We start from the raw sequence: 27,128 nt of genomic DNA on the forward strand, positions 1-27,128 counted from the left end.
TTCCTCAAACGTAATAAACCATTTGACCACTTTGATTTGTTATCCTTTTTGGCAGCTAGAATTTTGCTCTACTGGAAGCATAGAACATTTTTTGGCCTCTAGCTACACTTCATTTGTAATATTCGTAATCTCCTAGAGATGGAAGAGATGGGTTGTACTTTAAGGCACCAATTACTCTATTACATTTTATCTTTAGCCTCAATGAGTTTCAGAGTCTCATTTGTGGGGAAAAGCAAAAGCTCATCTATACTTCAGTATCTCACTGTGTAAAAAGTGCAAGGATAAATAATTTATAGATCATGCGCCAACCAAACATTTTGGTAGAAAGACTCATTAAAGCATACACAATGTTAGTTGCCAGGAAATATTCTGTGCCACAGAAGCCTGAAAGCATATCCAAAATACATTCTAGATAAATGCCAGAACAAACTATTTTGTTGGGTATTTTTTAGCTTACTTAAAAATATTTTCTCAAGTTTTGAGATTTTTGAAGGCAATTATTATATGTTTTAGTAGGAGTCTTACTTTTACTAAGCAAATAGTATTTAAAATATCGTACTTACACAAAGTGGCAGAAAGTTACTGAATGTTGTTGCACAGTGATCAACCTTAAATGAATTCACATCATCTGTGCAGAACTCGGGCACTGGAGTAAGATGTGGTCCTTCCCCTTTGTGCCAAATGTAGAGGGCAATCTATCAAAATTGGAAGCATTTATATCAGTAATTAAACTAGATAAAAATGTTCAGGGTACACAAAGAAATCATATTAACATGAAAAGTGAATGATATGGGATAGTGTAGCAGATTTGTCCCCGAGTTGATTAATTAATCCCTCCATATTCTGCTGGTAGCATCATGCTCAGAGACAAGTGTTGGTTGCTGGCTCTTCCTGTTACTCCCTGCAAGTGGAATGATAGAGAACAGTACTTGTGCTCCTGGGTCCTTTAACCAAGTGACCCTGTATTAGTTCAGGATTCAGCTATTTAGAATTAATCACATGAACCAACAAGGAAGCAATGTTCCTAGAAAACAGAGTAATTGACAATTGAAGCTTATGATTAATTATTTATGAAAATTCAGAATGTGCTACAATTTCCCACTGACAAATGAAATTTCAATAGAAAGCCTTAGAATGATGTGAAGTTTTTATTTCAGAAGTGAGGCAGAGTGCCATTTGGGGTTGTAGCACCGGATGACATGAAGTTACTAAAACAACGGAAATGTTTATAATAAAAAGATTAAAATAGTCTTAGTCCTAGTTCAGACCCAATGTTAGATGTACAAAAAATTCTGTTATTCAATTCCAGCTTTGAACAGGCATCAGGGAATATGCCATATATGGTACAGTTACAAAAAGTCTACTTGACAACCTACAAATGAGCAGCAGCATGACAAAAACACTTTACCATATACAAAAGTGATATAAATATTATGGATATAAGAAATAGGCACTTGGAAAGCAATAAGGTAACACAAACAAAAAGGAAATAATAAAAAGTATGTAGAGCACAATAAAAACCCAAAAACTGAAGGCATATGCTATTAGGAGTCCATCGAACTAAAATATTTCTTATAAACTTAAACACTATACCCAATCCTAAAAAACAACAGATTTGTTGATTTTTTTGTCACTCTTGATTCACACAAGAAGAGTGTAGACAAAAAATGATTTAAGACAGAGAAGATGATGATTTATTAAATAAAAGAGGGAGTGAGACTGTCTCTAGGGAGACATGACACTGTGCAGAAAGAATAACTACAGGGCTGAAGTAGGTTATCACTGGCAATAAATTTGAAATAAAACATATACAAAAACCCGCTAACAGAATAATAAGTGGATAGAAGTAATTTTGTTGGTCAAGTGATCAACTGGTTTTTACTAAGCAATCTGTGGCACATAAAGAAGTGCCTCTTAATAATCTTTTTTTTATGACAATATATTTAGATACTTTTTCAGTGCTGACGTAGACTGCAATACTGGGAATATATGAATGATTTTGTCTTAAAAAGAAAGTTAAAATAACATGACATTGTGAAGCCCAAGGTCTTGCACTAAAAAAAATTAAGAAGAGGAAAAAAAACAGCTTCTGGTCTTGTTTCTCACAGCAAAATGAAAGCTGAGAGGGATTCAATTGTTTTGGGGAAATACATCAGTCAGTGAGGGGAAGCTATATAAAAGAATTATTTTTGCATAAAACCAAATGTATTTAAATATAAATAAACATATGTATATACTATATATAATTTATATTTATATATTTTATATATTAGCATATAACTATACAGATCTATACTTTATAAATACACCATAGATTTATGTTGTAATAATTAAAATTACTTCATCATTTCAACCCAAAATCTTAATCCTATTCTTCTTCTTCACATTCCTTATCCTAATCTTTATCATATCCTTATTTCAGGCCAGAAGCTTATTCCAGATTTATCCCCCTCTTCAGCCCCTGGTTCAGAAGTTCACTTTGGTGACAGTACAAAACCCTGGACAGAACAAACATTATAAACACAGAAAAAAATACCCCCCCCCCCCACAAAAAAAAAAAAATAAGTAGCACATATACTCTTTCAGAGCCTCCTTCTCACTTCCTTTCAGTCCCTCACTGTCCTTTTCAGTTCACTCACTGTCTGAAATACCTTCTGACAACCTTTTGAAAGTCTTGCATACCAGAGACAAAAAAAAAAAGTCTTTCCAGACTTCCAAGTTGCAAGTCACTGCACTGCTTGTTCACACAAAGATAGATTCCTCAGAGTATTTAATGCAAACCCTACCGTATTTAGCTCTGACAGGCTGATTCAGAAAGTGAGGCTGGCTAGAATTGAGATACTACTCTCCTCCTATGGTTCATGACTTGGAAGTCTCTCTCCTTCCTTACAGAGCAATCCTTAGAAAATACCTTAATGTATACAACCATGTATGCATTCTTATATGACTGCAAGCTTATTAATTAATTTTTCTATGCTTAAAATATAGTTCTAAAGTATTACACTATTCTAAAGGAAGGAAGAGAAATCTAACATGCCATTGCAGTCAAACCTTTTAACAATGTTTAAGAATATCTTATTTCCATTATGATTTAACACTATTCAAATATATAACTTTGAGACAATTTTTTCTTTCATCACTCCACTTACCTCATGTTTTAAATCTATTGTAAAGTCTGATTTGAGTGGTTCACTCTTCAACTTCTTTGCAAGCCTATGTAATTAGAGATGAAGAAATTTAATCAAGCATATTAAAAAACCCAATCACTACTGCATGCAGGAAAGTGTAGCTGGTACTACTGACCATCTTATAAAGGGAAAAATAATAATAAATCACATTTCTGTATTTATTGCCTCAAGAAGCAACTTATATTTATCATATAAATATTTTTTTTAAAAAACATCTGACAATGTAATGAGGCTAATATTAGTATTCAACACATACACTGATCATTCTTCCTGCACAAGAACAAAGTTCGCATCTGGAGAAGGTACAGAGTCTGGCATAAAATTTTCAACAGATTAAAAGCAGCAACACATTTGAAGCTCAGTATTGATCAGCATCTCAAACTACAGACAATATTCTCTTTCAGTGTACTTCAAAGCATAGCATTTAGGGCCTTTCAATTCATGAGAACATTGATCCTTGCTATGGTAAAACTCATTCAGCTTCTGAAATCTATGAACTTTTCAAATCTCATCTGAAAGCACCTAAGAGTCTCAGCAGAAATGAATATGTAGTTTGTCCATACAGCATGAGAAACCCTTCTAGAGGGCAATGCAGACACTCTACGACCCAAGAATGAAACCACTGACTGGGGAAAAATACACTCTTAAAATTACAATACGGAATTGAACTTGTTAAACAGTTAGTACTGAACAACTATTAGCTACTTGATGTAGGCAGAGTGAAGCAAAATAAATCACATGCAGAGTAATGATATGGAAATCTATTTCTGCACTCTTGTTTAATTTTGAAGTGTTCATAATAATTATACTTAGAATGTGTAAAATAATGGAGAATTAACAGGAAGTTACTTAAAATTGAATTCTTACTTGTTAACAAGTGGAATGCTAAGTGCCCAACCAGCAGCAAAATCTGGAAATTTAAAGACTGTAGGATTTTCGGCAAAGGCATAATGGTGAATTATTGTAGATTCTTCATCATATAATGCTTTACCTAAAAACCACTCCTGTAAAGGAATATAGGAAACAATTTTGTTCATCTACAGCATCCTTTTAGTGAAGAGGACAACTGCATTCATGCTGAATACAGCAAACCTGAAAATAAAAACAAGGGAAGCACACTGTTCATAATAAGTAATCCGGACAAAAATTGTACTTAGTGAGAAATTAAACTAGAGATTGTTCTCTGAAATCAAGTACAGGCTGCATTTCCTAACTCCAGAACATGCCTTAGTTTCCACCTACTCAAAGAACACTGAATCCCAAAGAATGGCTGAGGTAGGAAGAGGCCTCTTGAGATCACCTGGTCCAATTCCCCTGCTCAAGCAGGATCACCCAGTGCAGGTTGCCCAGGACTCTGTCCAATCATGTTTTGAATACATCCCACAATCTCGCTGGGCAACCTGCATACCAACTTTTTATTATGCAAACTGCTGAGACTTTAAAATTAATATTGAAGGAGCTCTGTACATAAACCACCTTTTTTGTACCTGATGGCTACTACTATATATAAGGAATCAGGGATAGACTGTTACACTCAGGTGACAATTACTATGTACAAAAGCAAAATGTTTTATTTTCCTTTTATTGCAGGTTGGAACATAATTTGTTATTTTATTAGAATCTGTATGTAATGCAAAGAAGAGAGTAAAATTGGCAAAAGGGCAGCATATAGAATAAAAATGTTCATGCTTCTATTCTGAGAATATAAATTACAAGTAGGTGTTTCTCAAACAGAAAAAAAGGATATTCCAAAGGTCTGAATATATTCAGTCCTCCATTTTGAATATCAAGTGTTTCAAAAGGTAAGACCTCTGAATTTTTATTATTATTACCATTTTAGAAAAAAACTGTGAGAAACCACATGGTCATGTGCCTGAAAAAGAAGTAAATATGCTAAAGTGAGTCCTAAAGCAGAATTACAATAAAGAAGGAAAACATATTTCACACAGGAGGTTTTGGTTTCTTTTGTTACTGGCAAAGGATTGACACCAAGGTGTTTTTTTTTTCCCTGAACACTAAAAATTCTAAATATTAGAACACCTTTCATGTCAGTTGCATTGCCAAATTTGCTTTGCCCCTTGGTGACTGTACTTCTATTTCGTTCTGCAAGTCTTTTGGTGTTTCTTTTCCCCAATAGGTATAGAATACTTATCACCAAGACAGATCAGCAACAGAATGCAAGTAAAACACCCTATTGTTTTACATCATAGACAAACTAGCATCAGTCATTGTCCAATGATAATCAGAATTGATAACAGAAAAATGGGGAGAAGGGACCACAAAACAGACTATATTAATCATTTTATTTATGGTACATAATTTCCAGGCTATTCACAAAAAAAAATGGTTTCTCTGCTAGATTTTAACAGTTCTTCAACAGCTATACAAACATTGGTACTCCTTTGTGTTAAATACCTTGCTCTCAGTCTCAGCAACAGAAATCTATGTCCCTGTTTTAAGGTGTTTGGACATATCTTTTCCAACATTTGGCAAAACACACTCAATCATTTTAAAAAAAGTCAAGTATCTAAATTTTTATTTCACCTTAGACTTGTCAAATCTTCTGAGTGTTTCTACCAGTTTTACAATCTGTATTCTTGTATCTTCTTCACAGAAGAAAATCCATGAGGAGTTCCTACCATAGGTAACAGAGAAGCTAAAAAAAGAAAAACATTTTACTAATAAGGTGGCTTATGAACAAAAATGGTAAATTCAAGGCACATTCCCCAAATATAAATAATTTGCCATCAATTCTTCATTTACACAGAAGTGAAAAATTTTACTACTGATTTAGAATTACATATGAAAGGACTACTGTGAATGGATAAAGATACTGACTCTGCTGCTATCTATTTATACAGCACCAGTTACGGTAGGAAGAAGGGAACAGAGATACATAAAGAATTTCCATTCAGAAATGTACAAGTCTAAGAGCCACGTATGAATTCACAAGTCCACAGATAGCAGTTTAAATTACCTTCCCCTTTTTCCAAGGGGTGCCACCATTGGTCATCTAAAATCTAACAGCACTGACACTGTCATCAAAATGCCTAATGACAGGTTTTGGACACTGATCATTCCCAACCTAAAAACTCCACTAGCTTTTCCAGTACAGTGAAACTGTACAGACTGAAGAGACTCCACAAAGATAGCAACAATCTCAATGCAATATTCCTGACTCCTTCATAAAAATACATTCCTTGTTTCTCTGTTCCTCTAGCCTTAATTCTTCCACTACTCATCAAAACAGAGCCACATTAATTAATAACATCCTGATGGAAAAAAAACCTACTATATTTATCTTTACAATTTCCTTTGCATGGCTTTTGGGAATGATTCCCAAGGCTAAGTACTTAAAGTCTCCAACAGAGTCTTATGGAGACCTCAGAGCACAAAAGTTTGGAGTTCAGACTGCAAGGAGACCTTGGAGATACCACGGTAAGACCCCGTTTTGGATAATTTTTAAGAAAGGGATTTCTCCTCTGCTGAATGAACATGGCTACTGAGACGAAATGTAGCCTTCTGGGCACAGTAGGAATACTGTGTTATAAGATATCCACTGATTGTATCTTCTGAAATTAAATATTTTGTCCAACTTAACCCAAGAACTAAAAATTAAGAATTTTCACAACTGCTTAGAGACCTCCATAAAAATGCTGACAGCTACAGGACTGAGAAATCTATTCTTCTGAAAGCAGTTTTCTGATACAGATGCATCTTATATCACAATTAAAAGCATCATCAACTGCTGCAGGATGGGCTGAACTCCCTTCTTCCTCTTTTGTCCATTGAGAAAACAAACAATACAAGCTTCAAAACATCAACATACTCCTAAACTACTCCATGTGTTCACTTGCCAAAAGTACTAAGTGAAACAGTACACACAAGGAAACTCATATCACAGAAATATCAAGATGGAAATCCTCTACTTAAGATTCCTCTTCTGATTTCTAAAGAAATTTCTTCTACTTTCCCACACATAGGAGCATTTGTAATTTAAGTTTTGCTTTTTAAGAGCCATGTCTGTAAACACTGTCACCATGACATGAATAATTCAGAAGAGAAACCACAAGGTCATTGAAACAGGAGCTAAGCAGGGAAGAAAAGAAAGATGATTGAACATCATCATCCGGTTTTTCAATTTACTTCAAATCTCTTCTACTATTTTTCACAGTTTACATACATCTCACAGATAGCTGCTATACAAGCACTATTTACATTTTTCTACACACAAAGTAATAGAAAGCAGAGGGAAAAGCATCTTGTTCTGCAACCACTCTGACATAAAAATCTCACCCTGAACACGTCTAATAAATCATATTAACTAAATTAAACCTCAGGAGGCTGCAGATTTCAAATGCAAGCTTCAGGCAAAAGAGTCTTCAGTACCATGGAGCTTCAGGATTAATAAAACAATTTCCTGACAGTTTGCAAGATAGTACCATGTAAATGCAGCATGTCTTCCTTGGAGCCATCTGAATAAACTAAGAATAAAAGATATTTGAGACTGCCTGTCTTTCCTGATCATACTAGTATGAAAATTTGCCATATAAGCATCTAAAAAGATGCTGAAACCTACAACTTATCACTGCAGAGACATATGGTCTCTTACAAACTCTATGAGCAAAAAACCCCAAATAAGTATTACGATCTTTTTTTAAATTTATTCTACTTCATTCAATCAAGTAATCTGAAAGCTCAAAATTTCTGTAATACCTCATACCTTACACTGTAAAAAGTGGGGACAAAATAGAAAAATACACATTTTAAAATGCTGTTTCTTTAGACTAGCTTACTTCCTTAATAATTTTTAAATGCACTGTGATTTGAAGAAGGTTGCTCAGTTAAATTCTATTGTTACTGTTCTTTTATTCTAAATAAGTTTCTGATTTAAATTTATCAGAAAATTGCTTTATAAAACAAAAAATACAGAACTACAGTAAGAAAGTTAAAATATAAAGCTGCAACTCTCATTAAATTTTTTTTGCTTCTGAAAAAAGAGATCTGAGTAACTAAAATATATATTCTTGGTTACAAAAACTACTGAAAATAACTGGCATTCATTACACTTACTCTGTCATTAATGGCAATATTGTCCATGCACCTTCATGCCTGTCGATCTGATGAATAAGCAGAACTGTAGGCAATTCCTTTAAGAAAAATAAGAATATTCCCATTAAACTTGAATTGTATGTACTTTCTTCCTAAACATCCATTAATCTTTAAAAACATTCTGGAATGACTAGTTAGTTTTCATTGGTTTTGACTGGCAAGCAGCCCTGAAGAATAGATGACTTAAGCGGGTATGAAACAAGGTGAACTAAGGTAGGGATGGTGCTTCTTCCAAGATATAATTTCCTGTCTTTTAGTTATAAAGCTATCAGACTTCAAGTTCAATGCTTTGCATAAGAACCCATGTAATCAACATATCATAGTAATCTCCTTGCCATCCCATGAAGAAATACTTATAAATAATGAAGGGTGTTCTACAAAGGCTTCCACTGGACAATCACCTTACACACACCTTAAGTGGGAGCTCTAACATTCTTTACTTTGAGCTAAGCTTTCATCTGTCAACCTGTCACAGTAACATCATGACAAAAAAAAGATGGATTTACAGAAAAATCAAAATGAGGAGTTAACATTTTTTTCTTCCTGAAAGATCAAAGAAGTTTTCCTACAAAGGAAAATACTTCTCATAAATCCCTTTGCTCTTTTGTTACTCGAAACCTCTTTGATGTGGCAGATCCCAATGTCTAGTAGATAAGCCACAATTCTGAGGTAGTTTCCAAGAAAACACCATTTAAACAAAGTCTTCTGGTAAACCAAACTGCACAATTTGCAGTGCATGTGGCAAGCTGGATTCAGATACATCCCTCAATACACACACAGTACTTTACTCCATCAGCAAATCCGATCCCCCACTGTAGCATCATTTTGTCCAAGTGTGACACCAGCTAAAGAGAAGGGAGAGGCTCCTGCTCACCTGACAGGGAGTCACTGCCCACAGGAGCATGGGACTCACCACAACATTCAGGGGAACAGCACTCTGGGTTGGCACAAAATTTCACATGGGATACTTGGGAAGGAGCACAGGTCAGCAAAAGAGGGATCATGGTGTTTGAGGAGTGGTTTAAGCCCAGCTGGAAATTAAGCACCACGCAGCTCCTCACTCAATCCCCCTCTTCCCCTATCCTAGCTGAAACCATGACAAGGAGGAAAAACTCACAACATGTAAATACAAGGGAAAAAAGGGAGTTGGTCACTTGTAGCAAATTGCTGGTCAGGATACTTGTCTGGCCATGGCTTGCTCTGCTCACTGCTGTCCTGTCTTCTCCTTAAATTTTATTTCTAACTCCTGGGCAGGAGGCTTTGTGTATTTGGAGGTCTATGTTCCCACAACCAAAGAGAGAACCATGAGTTGCAGGGGTGCACCTGTCTCTTCAGGCCTTAATCCTGTTCCACTTACAGCCTGCATGTGCCGCACATTCCTGCTTGATGAATGCTTTTTGTGAATGATGCCATTAACAAAAGTCACACTTACACACAAAAAATTATTTTCTAAGAAGACTTCTAAGATAAAATTTGCACTATTTGCTGACTCTTCAAGTTTACTTTAAATCCTTTTTAAGAGCAGTTAAACACAGCATCTACATAAAACCTCCAAATTTCATCTACTAAAGAAAACATCTATACTGCTCTAAGGAATAACTATATCTCTCAGGAGTGCATTAACCTTATACAAAAATAAGGATTTATGCTATTGCAATGACCCAAATCAAAAAGAAACAATGCTAAAACTCCAACTTGTAACAGGATATTCACCTGCAACTCAAAAACCAGCACTTCTGATTTATGGTTCCAGTTCAAATGAACCTAACAAATCTGTTTCTGCTTTTTTTCAATTTATTTAAAAAACAAATGTTCAGAGTTTTTTGTGGCAGTGGCAAATATTACTCATTCTCAACAACTTGTATTTCATTAAAATGTGAAAATGGTAACATTTACTTTGGTATAGTTTTATCTTTAGTGATTTTATTTACTTAGATGTATTTATTTTACTTTTGGTACAAGTTTATGATAAAACCACAAAATTATGCTTACTTAAGGCGTTGCAGATAGGAAGATAAAAGGGAAGACCTCTCTTACAAGAACATTTATTTTTACACGCATACAAAACCTGCAGTTAGGCTAGTATTTGTAGGAAGCTACGTATTTCATGTAAAAATAGACAAAGAAAATAGTTAATAATATACTCAGCGTCTCTATCACACTGAAGGCTGAAACTGGATTAATTTTAGATTAAAACAGCATTTACCCATGCAAAAGATATAAATTATTTAATCTAAGTAGCTGTACTATCATACTCTATTTCCTTTGTGCAGCACAAAGGAGTGATGATAAAGAAAAAACACTCTCTCTTGAGCTAATCCAGTACTCTTACAAGGTATCTTTTGTCTTTGACATTCTCATAAACCTGCTCTCTTTCTCTACCCAACTTCCTCTAAAACATGAAAATACATGTCCTGCATGAGCCTTTCCTTCCACTCACCTCTACCCACGCATTAATTCTAATTTAATAAAGGAGATGCTTAAGAGATCTATAGATCTAAAACAGCCACTTTCAAAAGTACAGGAGGATTTCTGTTGCTTTTCCTTTCTCATTTTTACTCTGAACTAGTGGAACTGGGCTGACCTATTCATTTTATTTATTTTATCTTCAGTACAAGGACAGAAAAAAGCAAAATGGATCTGGTGTCAGCTTTGAAGAGTGGAAGGGCACATGCTGTCTAGGTAATGAAATGTAACTTGCACACTGTGCCTATCTCATAAAACTCTCCTACAAATGCATCCAAGGCCTGTACTCCATTCACTCGTTATTCTAGCTTGAAACTATTGTTTCCACAGTTACAAACCACATGAGTTTTCACACATACCAACATTTTACATATAACACAAGTAAAGTATCTTATAATCTAAATAACATCATGTAATCACTTTTTGAAGACTAAGAAACTACTCTCCTCACTTACACAACTGAGCTGACTTTAAAGGGCAAAACCAAGAAATGGAATTGCTTATGGTCTGAAATACAGTATGAGACATTTTTACTCCAAATACCACCTACTCTATGAGCACAGTGAGATCAGCAATATGCAATAAGCAATACAGATGACAATTGCAAACTTTACACAAATGAAAAGCTAAATGTGAATAAAGGGGTTAGATCCACATTTTCAGGCTAATTCCAAAGACACAGACTCACACAGCCTTATTTGTACCTTAAAATCACCTACAATTTTTTATGCAAGTTGAAGTATGAAGATGCTAATTACACAATCAATTTCACACCAAATCAAGGGAACTGTTTTTTGAATCTAAATATTGAAAGTTCGCTTCATTAATATGAAAAAACTTGGAGGACTAGCATATCCAATAAAGAAAAGGTAATTCAGTATAAAAGAATTAAGAACTAAGTAAGGGAATTGTTAACCTGAAACAAGTATCTGTATTCCTTCTGCACTACATGGAATTTCATATTAGTCTACTGAATCCTATATGAGAAATGTACAATTTATAGAGAACAAAACCGTACAGGGTAAAAATAAACTAAAATAATATGGTTTCATAAACTAAGAGGCCAAAATGGGGTTCTGTATGCACCCAGGATGGCAGAGATCCACCCCAGCTAAAATGGGATTTCCACGTTAGGTCATACCTCTATGATCCTCTAGCAGAACTGTACTTGCTTTGTTTTCCTACAAAATAGTTCACTGAATTTCAGCTAAGCATAACCAAACCTTGCCCTAAGTATATTGTTTTGTGAGAACAGACTTTATTAGAACACAACTCACACTAGATCTTGCTCAGCACTATTAATTACATGTCCTGTGTGACATGATTTTGCAAGTATGACATAGAAACAGAACTGCGGTGAAACACAAAACACAACAGTAATGTGTTCATTGTTATATTACTGAGTCACCTGAGCAGAGCAAAAAGCCATCTTGTAATACACTAGAGAAAAATAAAGTAGTGTTCAGGAATTTGCTCCTAATTAGTCCAGTTTGCTCGTATCTGTAGATGCCTTGCATATATTATCTCAGTGCTTTGTGAGCTCATTAAGCTGCCTCATGAAGCCCAGAGCCGAGGGGCAGGAATGGGGACCTTAAACCCTGAGCACTGCTGCTTAACTGCACAGCTCCAGACACAGAAATGTATTCCTATCTCTACATACCCTACAAGCACATAACATTTTCCCTATTCTCTTATCTTCTTTTCAGTAATCAATCCTAAGACACATTCAGAGCTAGCCTACCTTCTCAGTCTTCCCTTGGGAGGTTAAATAAGCCAAGCTCTTATAGTCATCTGTTATGACTACTTTGACAAAGTAGAGCTGTGGAATACATACTTAAGTCTCCCTTCAGCTTTATTTCAAAAACATGCCAATTCTGTAGACATCCTGAAGGATTTCTAAAAGAAAGTAATACCAATAGCAATAATAAAAAAGCAATAGCTCTAAGCCCAGCAGGTCAGACAATTTACTGGGAATTGCCAGCTGCAAACATTATACCAAGCACTATATGTTCTCTATATTCTAACAATTTCCTTAAATATTGAAAATTACAATTCACATTTCAAATATTTTTCATGTTTTAAAGACATAACTATCAATTTTATCAGAGCCCCATTTCCAAGAATCCAAGACTAAATATTATTTCAATAATCCCATTCAAATAAAACTCACAGACGATTTAAAGTACTATTTTACATTACCACTGTAAAAGAATTTTGCTTCTGTTAAACACATCTGTTATTTAAGAGCTTCTCCAAAGTTGTCCAGTCCTTTTAATTTCTTGCTCTGTTTGTTCCTTTAGGCTTCATTCACAGAATCCTAGAACAGTTTTGAGTTGGAAGGAACATTTAAAGCTCTAGTCCAGGCCGCTCCGGTGAGCAGGGACACCTTCAGTTACATCAGGTTGCTCAGAACCCCAAACAAAATTATCTAAAATATTTCCAGGGATGGGATATCAACCACCTCTCTGGCAAACTGTCAAGTTTTTCACCAACATCACTGTAAAAATTTCTTTCCTTATGCTGAGTCTCAATCTACTCTCCTGTAGTTTAAAAACTTTACCCTTTCCTCATCATTACAGGCCCTCTAATAAGTCTGTTCCTCTCTTCCTTTATAAGACCCCATTAAGTACTGAAAAGCCACAATAAGATGTAAAAGACTCCCACAAAAACAAAACCCATGTTTCTAATAAGGCATGATTTCCAATAATTGTTGTTCCTTGGGAAGCCCAAAGTAATAAAGCATAATGTTCTATTTTCCATTAGAGAGAATTTCTACTTCTGTTCTAGTCTCAGATGCCTGGTTATCATTAAAAAAAACCTCTGAATTTTCATAATATATTACGTGTAATTTCAGAGAGTTCAGCAAAGGCCACAGCATTACCCTGCTTTCACAAATCAAGAGCAAATACTGTGTGCAAATTAACAAATCAGACCTTATTTTGTAATTAGACAAACAAAAAGATGTGGAAAAAATCTGGAAAAGTTTTGAGTGCTTATTATAAATGCTACCACAGATGTGTACAATAAGACAGTAGCCTAGAATGACAACAGCATATTGCAGTAAAGTGCCATTTGTTTGCTCTTCACTTGAGTGAATAAAAAGCAGTGAGGAATACTTTCTCCAAGCTCACAGTTTACAAGAATTCTAAATAAATACAATTATACAGAAGACAGACATGTGGCATACAGTACATAGCTATTATTCATGAAAGCTAATATTAAAGATTAACCACTATAATTATGTTGCCTGGTCTGAGTAAGGTCTTTGTTTAGAATGTGTTTAAGATAGGATTTAAGTATTGTAATGCATAATATTAATGTATAAAGTGAGTTTTTACTTAAAAGCAAAATCTTTGTCAATCCAAACTAGTGCATAAAAACACTTCAGGTTGGATACTGGGACAGATTTCTTCGCTGAAGGAGCGATTAAGCATTAGAACAAGCTTCCCATGGCAGTGGTGGAGTCACCATCCCTGCAAGTGTTCAAAAAACTGAGCAGATGTGGTACCTCTAGATATGGTTTAGTGGGAGCGGTGGTATTCAGTCAAAGACTTGATGATTCGGAGATCTTTTTAAACCTTTATGATTCTATGATTCAAGCAATGAAATTAAACAATTTATGGGGTTCAGATGCTTCTTTAAATATCAGCAAGATTAGCAGTATAAGCAGATTTATATTCATGGAAAGCCTGAAGTTTCTTTCACTGACAGCAAGATGGAGACTGTTATCTCCCAAGCTCAGTCAGTGTGATACACGGGGGAGCCGGTCCCTTCCCCACAACAGGCTCTGGCCAAGTAAATCTGATGTACCTATTTCAACTAGGAAAGAAGAGAAGGAACAGGAGAGCAGAAAAAAGCTTTTACAAGGCAATAAATTTGACTAATGTATTTCAAGTACCACTATAGATGCTCAGGAGAATTTACAAGAACAAAACAACTGTCACCAGGTAATGATTTTAATCTGATGATTTATTAATTCTAGTCTCATGTATACTTCAGCATTCTATTCAAAGATGATTGAACAATTTTAATATAGCCAACAGCAGTGGAGAAGAAAGCTTTATAAAAATCTCTTATTCTTTACTAAGAAAAGAAATACCTTAGTAAAACAGGTTTGTTCAAATCCTATTAAGTATGCAGAATTTCTTATTTATATTTTGGCCTGACATGGCAAGACATCTCTGTGAGGTGACAGGTCCTTTTTTCTGCATTCAAAAAGCAAAGGAAGTTACCACATATTTGATTGATAAAAGCAGCAATACAAAAATGGTATGTGATGTGTAAGGTAGGGCTCAGGGCAGCCCACTCCTCACTACTAAAACATTTAAAAGATCTCATTAGTGCAGAATTATCTGACTGCTACAAATTCCTTCAACTCTGCTGAGCATCCATTAGAGGAAAATGATCCTGCTCACCTTCCAGCAAAAAGTGTAGGTAACTTTTAGTTCCAACAGTTAATGAGCAAGGCATCAATTCTGCTGATAACAAAGCCTAGCGATTGTCAAAAGGATGACAGAACCTTTGCAGAATGAGAAGCAAGGGCATATTAGGAAGTCAAAGATCAAACAATTAAAACAAACAGCTAGGAGAACAGCTGGAGGAAAGCAAAGATAAAAAAAAGTCACTCAAACATGTAAAGCCCGGCAAGCTGACCTTGAAGAGATTTAAGACAGCTCCAAAACGCATTTTCCAAACCAAGCTATATCTTTTGTACACTTTTCCTGGAACACTTTCAAAAGGTTTTATTTTGAATGCACTTCACCTTTCCACAGAACAGAGTTTAGGAGCATTTCACAACTTGAGCACCCAAATATTGAAGCCCCAGAATGAGCAGTTGCACTTTAAAATGCAAATCGTAAAAGGAATGAAGCATTATGAAGAAAAACAAAGAAAAGTGACCAAGAACATACTGATACTAGGCAATGTATGCAAGCAGAATAAGTAACACAACATAAAATAAACACAGGTGCTACTGTGGATAAAAAAGTAGAAAGTGGAACTTCATACACTGACCACTTAAATGCACACTCTTATTAGGGTTTTATACTGCCAGCTCTCCCCACATAATGTAAGAGTAGTTTTATGGACAGATTTGGAAAATAAATGTAAATACTAAAGTTGTGGATGATGTTGCAAACACAAGAATGAATAAATATTTGTAGAAAAGAAACCAAAGCTGTTGCTAGGAAGAAAATAAAAGGCACACTATTACTTTACACAAGAAAACAAAGGGAATCAATCTACTAATACTGAGAAATTTTGAAGTTAAAACATCATTTTTTAAATAAAAAAAATAGGGTTGATCTTGATATAGTAGAAAACCTTGCCATAAAGACAAACTACTGTAGACACAAAGATGGAGGGTCAGGTCAGAATGCAGCCCAATATTTAACCTAAATATAATCTATTAAACCTTGTTAAAACTGCAGGATCGAAAAATTACTTGACTGATGAGTCTCAGCTGGAAAGTGGCTTCCATGAAATGGGAAGCCATTACAGGCAGGAGAGAAGTAAACAGGGTTTTCATACTAGAATCCTGAATTTAAGCAAGTAACTAAAAAATGAAACAAGAGGTGTATTACAGATTGCATTGAATTTATGGCATTAATTTTGAAAAGTCTCAAGTAAATTACATCTATTATATCTAAATATACAAATCAGTTTAAAAATAACTCAGTTCCCATGAAAAATATGTTCTTCCATTGAATCTTATAACCACAAAATTATTAATAGGACCCCATTTGATCTTAAGACTTTTCAGGAAAAACTTTTTTTAATGGGCTGAGGGCATCCAATGCAAGAATCCTCAAGGACCCAAAACAAAAAAATCTCCTCTACTAGACCAGTTTCATAGGGAAATATACAGACTTTTGTCCTCTAAATGGCATCACAATCACAACAGGCAATTAAAAAGCACTGACTGCACTTAAACTGGTAATTTTTCAAAAACTCTCATTTTACCTGTTTTCTCATTTTGAAAGTAATAGCAAAGAAGTAATGATGATGATCTTGATTTTTTTAGACAGAAAGGGCGTAATCCCAAATATCACCATTTTAACTCTCAAAAACTTCCTTATTCTTATTTGGTGTTTCTTCCAAAGGTCTAATTTACAGAGGTTAAATGTTCAGGAATCTCAGAAAATTAAAAAGATTGGTAGAAACTGTAATGAATTTTTGCCAGTGCTACATTCTAACAAGAGTTTTGGCTAATATTCAATAAATCGCTATGGAAAATGTTTTTAAGCAAGAACAAAATACTGACATCTACTGGTGATTAGAATTACAAATTGTTTTCAGGTTAAAAATTAGTTTTAAGTACACCATGAAAGAAAATAAATGGACAAATCACTTGTTAAGATTAATGCCAGTGACTTAATCCATTTTGCAGTGAGACATATATGCTAGTTTAATCAAGTACCAAAATCTAGCAGTAGGATTCCATTTCTCATTTTAAACTAGCAGACAATAATTAATGAAACCTTATGGACTAAACATCTATTTCTTGGGCCTGTAACAACAGAGGAGTGAACCTGATTATTCAGTCTTTTGTTTTCATACAGCAGTTGTCTTTGAAAACACAAGAATTTAACTTTTTTTTCCTGAAATTAATAATTTCATATGCATTCTCTGCAGAGAAAAATGCCAACTTCAAATGTTGATATGCAGGACTGCAGAGATGATCTGCCCCATGTCCATAATCAGCATTACTGGGGACTGTCTCACAGTGGCATTGTGAGTTGACCAAAACAATCAAGATGTACCAAGAACCTGCTGATTATACTCATCTTTTTTTTCTATACACTGATGGCTTTCCCCTTTTCCCAAATTTCAGATATGAGATGATTGGTGGGATTTTCATCACTGCTTCTCTTAAGACATCATGACTGTTGTTCAAGAGGTAACTGTTAATACTGGAAAAGCATCACCATTTCAGCATTTCCATAAAGGCATCTTCTTAAATAAAGGACACTAAAGGTCTTTAGAATCCAGGTAAATTTCAGGTACAACTCTGATTACAAAATTATTTCACCTCTTGCCCACAAAACATGCATATATTGCAGCCTCATTGAAACCATTTGTACTTCTACTTGCTGAACTTTTCATTACTCATATTCTGCCACATCAATTACACAACTCAACTAAAATCCTTGGGTTTAACAACTGACACCATAATCCTCTCTGCACACATTGTATCTGAACACTTGTCTCAATTCCAAAGAGGACTCTGAAAGAGCAGAACTCTGCAGAACAAAGGCTATTCACGTGACTGATTTCATTAAGGGATTAAAAACTGTATTTAGAATGGATTTAATTACAATAGGTTTGATAAGCTTGGATAAATGAAGCCTAAAACATCTATCAATCTGATTTAGGCACTACAAGACTAATGTACATAAGACAATTTACATCAGATTTTTTTTCCTTTACAACAAAGAACACGGAAATGAAAAATAGGTCAAATAACCTCACAGCAAGCTATTTCATATCAGGGGATGTACGCCACTCTTAAATTTTTCTTAGTTTTATAAAAGACAAGAAAAATAATTGTTTATTCATTCTGAAATTTCAGCGTAGGTTTCTTAAAAACCTCTTCTCTCTAGGCTTATGCTTTACAGATCAAATTTCCCATTAGAACGTAAAGTACAACATGCAGCTCTCAGTGTGACCCACCAGCAGGTCAAGGGGAGAGTGCTCAGTCTGCAGAGGCGTGGCAGAATAACAAGGAATAGTTAGGGCAGGTACTGCATCATGCAGGGACAGGAGCAAGAGAGGTATGGAGGACTGCTGCTGCAGGAAGGAGGGAATCCTGCCTTAGGAATTTAATGTCCACACACATTCTCCTCCTACTGTCACCAAGTCACAACTGTGCAACAGAATTCTGACAAAGTCTATACTACAGCATATTCACTTGATCTGTTCAAATGCTCATCTAAAATTATTCTAATAATTAAATTGTTATATTTTTCATTTCATAAAGAATGCATTTTTTTCTTTGTAAACACACTACAGTCATTTTGAAAAACTGCCTTTTCCCAAGTCTTTCTTATCACTTTTGGATCAAATGCCATCCAAACAATAACAGTCGTTACACAAAAGTTAATAATTGACATTAAAAGTACTGATAAGTCAGTGTACAATCAGTAAATAACCACTGAAATTATTTTCTTATAAGCACACAAAAAACAATTAGAAAATAAATAGAATGGATCTGAAAAAAGGCACAACAAACCTCAATATTTTTAACAAAATGAGGCAACAGCATATATAACAAGGGGCACTTAATATTATCTCAACATACCTTTCCAAGATCTACAGCCTGTTCCAAAATATCTCTTTTTAGATCTTCTGCTCTCTTGGAATGAAAAGAATTACTTTGACTCTGGATGACAAATACAATTCCTTTTAATTCTGCAAACAAGAAAGTATGAACACGTAAAGATAAAAGAAATTATTTTCTAATTTGCTCCAAAGCTAGTGAGAACCCAGGTGTATGTAGGAATCTATTTCACAGTGAGCTATTCCTGTAATTATACAAATATTTTATGAAATAGTAAAAGGCATTATTTAACACACAAAAATCCAAACCAGCCCTTTTCCAGATTCATTTAGAAAGAGCATGGCATGACTGGAAGAAGTGCAGCAGTTAACAGCAGCCACATTTATGACATTGCTTGTTCTCCAATACACCAGCACTCCTTGCCACCAGAGTTAAAAGGTGTTCATCACAGATCAGCATCTCCCCTCACCAGGAAATGCATGAACATGAAACAGAAAAACTACTTCCCAAACAGTCCAAAACCCTACACAGAAACAAACATCAGGTTGAGAAACACACACAAGAACACTGAGTTGATACTCTTATTTAACATGACAGCATCAGTATCTCACATGTCTTCAGTGTTTAAAGGCATCATAACTAAAAACTTTGAACATGAGAGAAGACAGAAATTTAAAAGGAAATAATGAAGTAGCTTTGCAAACATTTATGGCTTATGAAAGTGCCTATTGTAAAATACAAATAGACGATGAAGCAGGTAGCCAAATTTTCTTGATGATAGGAGATAGAATAAGCCTTCAGTACTGGGAAATGTTAGAAAACCATAAAGATATAATCTCTTTCAGAAGCAGAACACAGCAGACAAGAGGATAAGACAATAAAAGGAAGAGGACAGATGCCTTTTCCAGAACTCTTAGTAAGTTTGATCTATGCTGTTTAACCCATTCAAGACCATTAACTAAGTATCAATGAATGAGGAGAACTGTTTGGCCACAAAAGGCTGAAGTTTACAGATACTATGTAGAAAGTGCACCAGGAAACTCAGAATATAGTAACTTGAGACAGCGCCACAAGGAAGGAAACTAATGCCCAGGAGATCTGTACAGAATGTTGAAAATTGTAGAGAAGGAACAAAGTTTATACAAAAAAAAAAAAAAAAAGAAGGAAAGAAGGAAAATCCAGAGAAGGAAAGACATAATCACAAGGAAAAAGAGTAAAACTGAGCCCATGAAGAAGGATCACAAGGAAAACATTGCGAAAAGAGCATTAACCACAAGTGTCTGCACTAAGGTTATGAGAAGATTGTTATGGCCAACACTGGAGGATCTATTACATTGCTTTGTTGCTCTAAACAGTTATTTGTTAATTTAGACCTATGACAGCTCAAAGCTGCAGTTAGATTTTTTCTTTTTACATTTCCCTCAGTATTGTTTTCCCTCAGTTTATTAGCTTATTCATCAAGACAAATTGTGTGAGGTTCCTGGTGATGTATTACAGAGATGGAATAAGCATTGGTTCAGACACCAGTATTCATGCCACATTTTTCCCACACAGTGTAGGAATCAGTGTTCATGCTCTGAACCACCAAACAAACTGTTTAAAAATCCCATGCATAATAAACTTCTGAATATCAACTAATTGCTACCTTGCAAGATCTTTGCTAGATTTCCTCTGCAAAAATCAAAATCAGTGTGAAAACTGAAACTACGAATTGTTGATGCTAATAAGAGTCGAAGGGCTAAATCTACATGCACAACACCAAAAACACCCACAGAGACAAAAAGCAAGCACTACCTTGTTTTTATTAATTGCTGCTATAGAATATTTAACTCTATTTACACTGTATTTGCAGATATGGAAGCACTCAAATTACACTTAGTTACACTTATGATATATTTAACAACACCTGTGATACTCCACAATAGCATATTTTCTAGGAGTGAGAGAACATCTACTTTGATGGTTAATCAAATGGAAATAGTTTCTTTTGCTATAGGTAGTTTAAAGGAGTTAATAAAAGACATTCAGCGTATGAAAATGTCAACAGAAAATAGTTACAATATTGAACACCTCAATTGTTTCTCAAGCTGAGAAACATCCAATGAAGCAAGAGAAAGAACAGCCTTTTGAAAGATTAAGTTCCAAAAGTGCTACTGATCTATATATAACTATTCAAAAGAGAATAAAATATCAGAGGAACTCAGAACCATAAAGAACTACATTCTGTTTCAAGCCCTTACATTTTGCCTACAGAAATGGGTTAAAAGACCTAAAAAAACCCAAACCCTCAAACCAAAACAACTTTATTAGGAAGAGGAAAAAAAACCTATGTATTGCATCAGACTTGACATCTAGTCGAGTATATTTTTTAACAGTAGTAATAGGAAAGGCACCCCAAAAACTTCACTTTCTCCAATGCTCCTCATATACTCAAAGCACTTACAAATATTATATTAGGAAATGCCAGAAGACAGACATAATTAAGCTGGGTTGTTTCAGAACAAGCAGAGCCAAATCCTGAGGGTGTAGCAGAGTGAGAAGTCCACAGTTACAGTGCAGAGAATGCAAGTCAGGTGTGTTAACTTTTTGTCAGAGGACATCAGGCTCCTCTTCAGAGAAGGCAGAGCCTTGCAGAATTTTTATTTTCATTATTTATCACCTGTCCGCAGCAAATAGTTGTTTTACCACTATTTTACCTATTAATGGCTGATGTGCTTCTTAATTCCTTCTAGATATTACAAAGTTATTATAATTTGTTGCAAGCAATTTACAATAACCTAGTTATTACAAGTACAGTTAGAGCCTAGCAGAATGGTAAAATTCAGTTTTATCTTAAATTGTTACAGGAAGAGCTACTAAGTATCATAAAAATGTTAAACTATAGTGCACTACAAAAAGCAATTCATCCTTTTCACAGGGCAAGTGCACATGTTCACAGAAAACTACATGAACTGCAAGTACAATCAAAGATTTAGAATTTTCTGTTTGATGAGACTACTTGAACCAAGAAAAAATAAAGCATTTGTGAAACAGCACTATACTTACCTCTGCCTATTTTACTAATTGTTCTACTTTTTTCAGAATTCTAGAAGAAAGAAAGAAAAAACAAGTTAAGAATATACACAAGGCCTCAAATATTTCTACAGAAACATACCGGGAGTCAAAGCACTCATCAGATTATAGATGTTTACATAGAGGTTTTAACTCAAAAACTGATATGAAAAATAAAGTAAAATGTTATTCATCATCAAGAATTTAAAGAGATATCCTTTATGCTTGACTACTATTACTCAGAAAATAGAGTAAGAAAAAAAAGAGAAAATGCTTTCCCATGACTCAATTTATACCAGAGCTCTATAACTTATTATTAACAATATTTTTTTTAATGTATCTTCTGAGCACTAAGTTTTGAATATGGAGCAATAGAATAAAAACACACCTGTTCAGGGTGAGAAAAGACCCCAACACACTCTAATCTACTATCAAGCTTCTATCAAAACACAATTCTTAAAGGAAGACTCAAATGCAATTTATATCAAGACAAATATCAAAAGGTTGTTGCACAAAACACGACTCCACTGGAATTTACTCAGTTATCACAAACATCGTGTATCTCTGCACTGCCTAGAAAATTGTAGGAAGGAAAACAGAGCCTTCATTTGTTGCACAGTTTATCCCAGGTGACAGTTGCCCAGTGCTTTGGTTTGGCCACATGAAAAATCAAACTTATCTTTACTAATTGCAAAAGAATGTTGTAGGATTTATCTTGATTCCAGTGTTTTAAGACTTCCAGATAGAAATTCCATACATATCTTCAGTAATAAGCTCATACATAGTTTTCCTATCCCCGAGACAGATTCTATTTTAAAATACTTAGTTCCTCTCTTTTCTAAAATATCAGATATATGTAATCTTTTAGCTCTACTTGCATCAGATGATCTTTTACTTTTGAAATGAATAAGCTCCAACTTCCCTGGTAGTCATCTGTAAAACCTTTTCAAAAATTACTCCAACTGCATCCATTCTTATGATCCTTTTCCTGCTGCCTGGGTCAATAAAGTTTAAAAGATTTTTTATAAGATGAGTTTATTTTGATATCTATAGACAATGCTGTCATTATATAGCACAGTAAGTTAAGATTCTAAGCTAACCTGTATCAGAAAAAAACACAGGAAGATTGATTTTCTATGCAAACAAAAACCTATGTGTTTTGTGGTACACTGTGTGAAGAATAAGCCATATTTAAAAGTACTTTTATTAAAACACAAACCAAACATTGCCTGTTATATTCCTGTTAAAAAAGCAGGGGGAAAAAAAGCTATTTTGGCCTGAAGAGGTCTAGGAAGCACCTCTGACTTCATCTGAGGGAAAGTTCTGGAACTCTAAAATAGTAGGAAAACCTTCATAAATTACATCCTATATGAGAAGGGTAACAGCTGGATTGAGACAGTAATGGAATTTAACAAACAGCAACCTATTAGTGATGACAACAGAATGACATGACAGCGTCCCAGACACTGAGGTATACCAGCAGTTTGCAAAAGGGATATTTTTCACTTTAAAAAACTGCCGTAGTTTTAGCAATCATCATCAAAGCCAAAAATTATTTAGAAATCTACACTCTTACTATACTGCTATTGTGTTTGATGTCAGATCACTAGATCTAAATGGCAGCTATAGATTCTAACCATTGATTCATTCCAGTTTTTTTATTTTCCTCCCTTCAATTTCTTTTACACATACACAAATACCTGTTACAAATATGTACTCATATAAAAATGGTAGTCAGAAGTCTGTCAAAGGACATGCATGCATACACACCTAACACTCAGCATGCTATTTAAAGCTAGGGCTAGCTCTGACCATTACTTCTCCTAATCTGGTTAATTTGAAATTTCATACGCAAGCTTTGCTTGAGCCGTGATTTGACTGGTAATATGTAATAATGCTAATCTGGCAGAGAGGCAGCCATTTCCCTCTCAATGTATTACACATGTAGCAAAACCAAGAAGAAAGGAAAACCTGTCTTTGAATTAATAAAGGTCATATACTCAAAAACTTCTCAACAGCAATAGCACAAAGAACATATATGACACAAAATACAAAGACATATGAAATCTGGTACTACCAAAGTCAATACTTAAAATAATCAATGCCATAGATACTGGGCTTTCTGCTCAGGTCTACTCCAGTTTATTTTATAATGACTGCAAAATGTTCCTACTCTAGCAACTAAAATTTATTACCTGCAGCACTGGTAGTTCAGTCTCATCTTCAGCATCTTCAGAAATTACACTTACAGCAAAAGCTGAAAGAAAAAACAGACTTCTTTCATATTACAGGAGTTCATTTTCACAACATACGGAGTTCTACAGCAAAAAAAAAAACCCAGCCCCCCTCCCCACTCCATCATTTAGGTAGACTTTTCACATTAAATGATACTATATTTGTAATAATATTTGTGAATATGAGTGTGTGTTCTTATGGAATTTATACATTTGCTGCCTGACAACTCCCACACCATCACTGAAAAAAAATCACTCTGATATGAAACCAATTTGTCTTGGCTTCAAGGCAAATAAATCCCTTAAAAAAATCTGTTCAGTCCAATAGCTCACTTGATAACAGCCTAATGTGCTGCCACACAGGACCTGCAAACCCCTGTTTTTATGTTAAAGTTTGGACTACCAAAGCTTCTTTTGGAACCACAGACACAGTGGCTGACAGAAATTTCTATCAAAAGTGAAAATGCCTATCACAGGCCTTGAACACTATCACTGAACAACAGTCAAACTTGTAAATGTATGAGACCCAAATAAATGTTTACAAAAAGAATAAGGACCCCACAGAACTGATCTGCACAGAAGTAGCATCATCTTAAACTATTTATAGTGACACCACCCTTTGCATACACTTCTGATTTGTATTAGAGAAAATAATCATAAAATGGGTTCTGGTGCTACTCTTTTTGTTGTTGATGTAGTCATTTAATTTGTCTCAGCCAGCTCATTTGTAAAAGTAGTTCCATTTAACATAAGAAAGCCTTGCTAAGATTATTCTTAAGAAATCCTTTTCTTAAAAGCACTAAAGAGATGCAAATAAAAGCAAATTGTTACAATCTGGAAGGAATTCAAGATACTATTCTTCATGGTCAAATTGACGATTTTATTAAAAACTGGGGCAGAAAACAGATTCAAGTCTCACTACAACTGCTTGAAATTTACTTCAGAGTGAATTGTTAGCTGTTATCATTCCTTTGATGCACTATAAACCTACAATATAAGACAGCAAGACAAGATTGTCCTAAGTCTAGGGTGCCCCATCTCTGAACACCCACATCCTTATGCTCTTCCAGCTGGAGATCAAATTTCATCACATGTCCAGGAGCTGAGGTTCACAGTGACATCTCAGGTGCTGATTAACCTGCATCTCAAATCACATAGCTAGATCCAGACATCCCAAAAGTCATTATAACAAAGCAGACTCATGGTGGTCATAAATCAGAATCACAGAATATTGCAAGTTGGAAGGGACCCACAACTCTTAAATGAGAGGCCAGTACAGGGATTGAATCCATGAGAACCAGGTTCTAAGCAACTGAGCAAATCTCAAGGTCATTTTCCTCCTTTTCTCCCAATATAGCAGTATTACTGATTCAGACAACTAATAGCTTCCACTACACAAACCAGATCCACACCACCTTCTCGACACAATCCTAATTACAAGATCAACACATAACATCCTTATTCCAGGGACTGTATTAATTATGTCGTATTAACCTGAAGAAATGTCACCTCAAATTCAGCTTATTCACAAGCCTAATTTTCAGCTTTTAATATGCACCTGAGGAATGACACATGAAACCTAAGACAACTGTGACTGACAAGAGATACTGACTCTGTCACCACAGCGCATTCAACAACCCATGCCAAACTGCTCCTAAGCTTTATAAAATACTAACACACATGATGCTTGGAACAAATCAAACAATAATCAGATCACCTATTTCACACCACACTGAGCACAGATAAAGCTCTTCAGGGAATTAATTAACCAACCTACTCATCCTGGTGTTACAAAACCACAGATTTGTTGAGGTTGGAAAAGATACCTAATTGTCATTTAGCTCAGCCTCCCAGAACTGGATCCTCAGGACCTTGTCTAGTTAGGACCTTGTCTTGTCTAGTCTATAATCAAACCTATCTAGGTTTTATTTCCTAGAACAGACTCCATAAACTCTCTGAGCAACCTCTTCCAGTGTTCATTCTTAGAGTAAAAAAAACCCCAAACCACAAAATAAACAAAAATCAAAGAAAGAAGTAATTATGTTCAAACAGAATTTCCTGTATTTCAGTTTGTGCAAACTGACTCATGCCCTGTTAAGTACCAGAGTCTGGCTCTGTGTATCCCATCAGGTATTTACATGTTGGACCTCTTCCCTGAACCTTCTTTTCTCCAAGCTAAAAAGCTCCAGCTCCTTCAGGCTCTCCTTTTCTATCAGGGGTCACAATCTATTAGTGATGTTCATGGGCCTTTGCTGGACTCACTCCAGTATGTCCATGTCTCTCTTGTACTGGAGAGCCCAGACTTGGGCACACCACCCCAGGAGTGTCACACCAGTGCTGAGCAGAAAGGAGGGGTCACCTCTCCTGCCCTGCTGAAAACTCTTCCCCCTCAGGGGGCTGCTGGCCATCTTTTCCACGATGGCACACTGCTGGTGCATGATCAGTTTGCTGCCCACTGGGACTCTCAAATCCTTCTCTGAAAAGCTGCTTCCCAGACAATGTGCCCCCTCTGTGCAATGTTGTATGGGGTGCCTCTTTGTCAGGGGCCAGACTCTGTATTTCCCTTCACTGAACTCAGTTTCCCAAGTTTCCTGTCTGCCTGCTTCTCCAGCCTGCTGAGCTCCCTCTGAATGGCAGCACAACCAGCTGGTGCATCAACTCCCCCTGCACATTTTGTATCCTCTGCAAACTCCCTGAGAGTGCACATCCCATTGTTGTTAATGAGAGGTTAAACACTACTGGAGCCCACCAAGTCAGACAGCTTTCAATCCACTTCACCATCCACGGACATAGCCCATA

General features: G+C 35.4%; 1 protein-coding gene across 1 annotated transcript in view; it reads right to left on the minus strand.

Annotated features, from left to right (window-relative positions):
- The window catches only part of B3GLCT (beta 3-glucosyltransferase), a 45,136-nt gene that overhangs the window by 12,921 nt on the left and 5,087 nt on the right, over window positions 1-27,128 (minus strand). Inside the window, exons 2-9 of the mRNA XM_077781448.1 lie at window positions 24,291-24,352; window positions 22,090-22,129; window positions 19,066-19,175; window positions 8,262-8,338; window positions 5,733-5,844; window positions 4,056-4,192; window positions 3,150-3,213; window positions 564-695 (exon numbers count right to left, since the gene is read on the minus strand). Of these exons, the coding sequence (XP_077637574.1) occupies window positions 564-695; window positions 3,150-3,213; window positions 4,056-4,192; window positions 5,733-5,844; window positions 8,262-8,338; window positions 19,066-19,175; window positions 22,090-22,129; window positions 24,291-24,352 (734 nt within the window). The remainder of the gene's footprint in view (window positions 1-563; window positions 696-3,149; window positions 3,214-4,055; window positions 4,193-5,732; window positions 5,845-8,261; window positions 8,339-19,065; window positions 19,176-22,089; window positions 22,130-24,290; window positions 24,353-27,128) is intronic.

Source organism: Lonchura striata, chromosome 2 (assembly GCF_046129695.1).
Source record: "Lonchura striata isolate bLonStr1 chromosome 2, bLonStr1.mat, whole genome shotgun sequence".
NCBI lineage: Eukaryota > Metazoa > Chordata > Aves > Passeriformes > Estrildidae > Lonchura > Lonchura striata.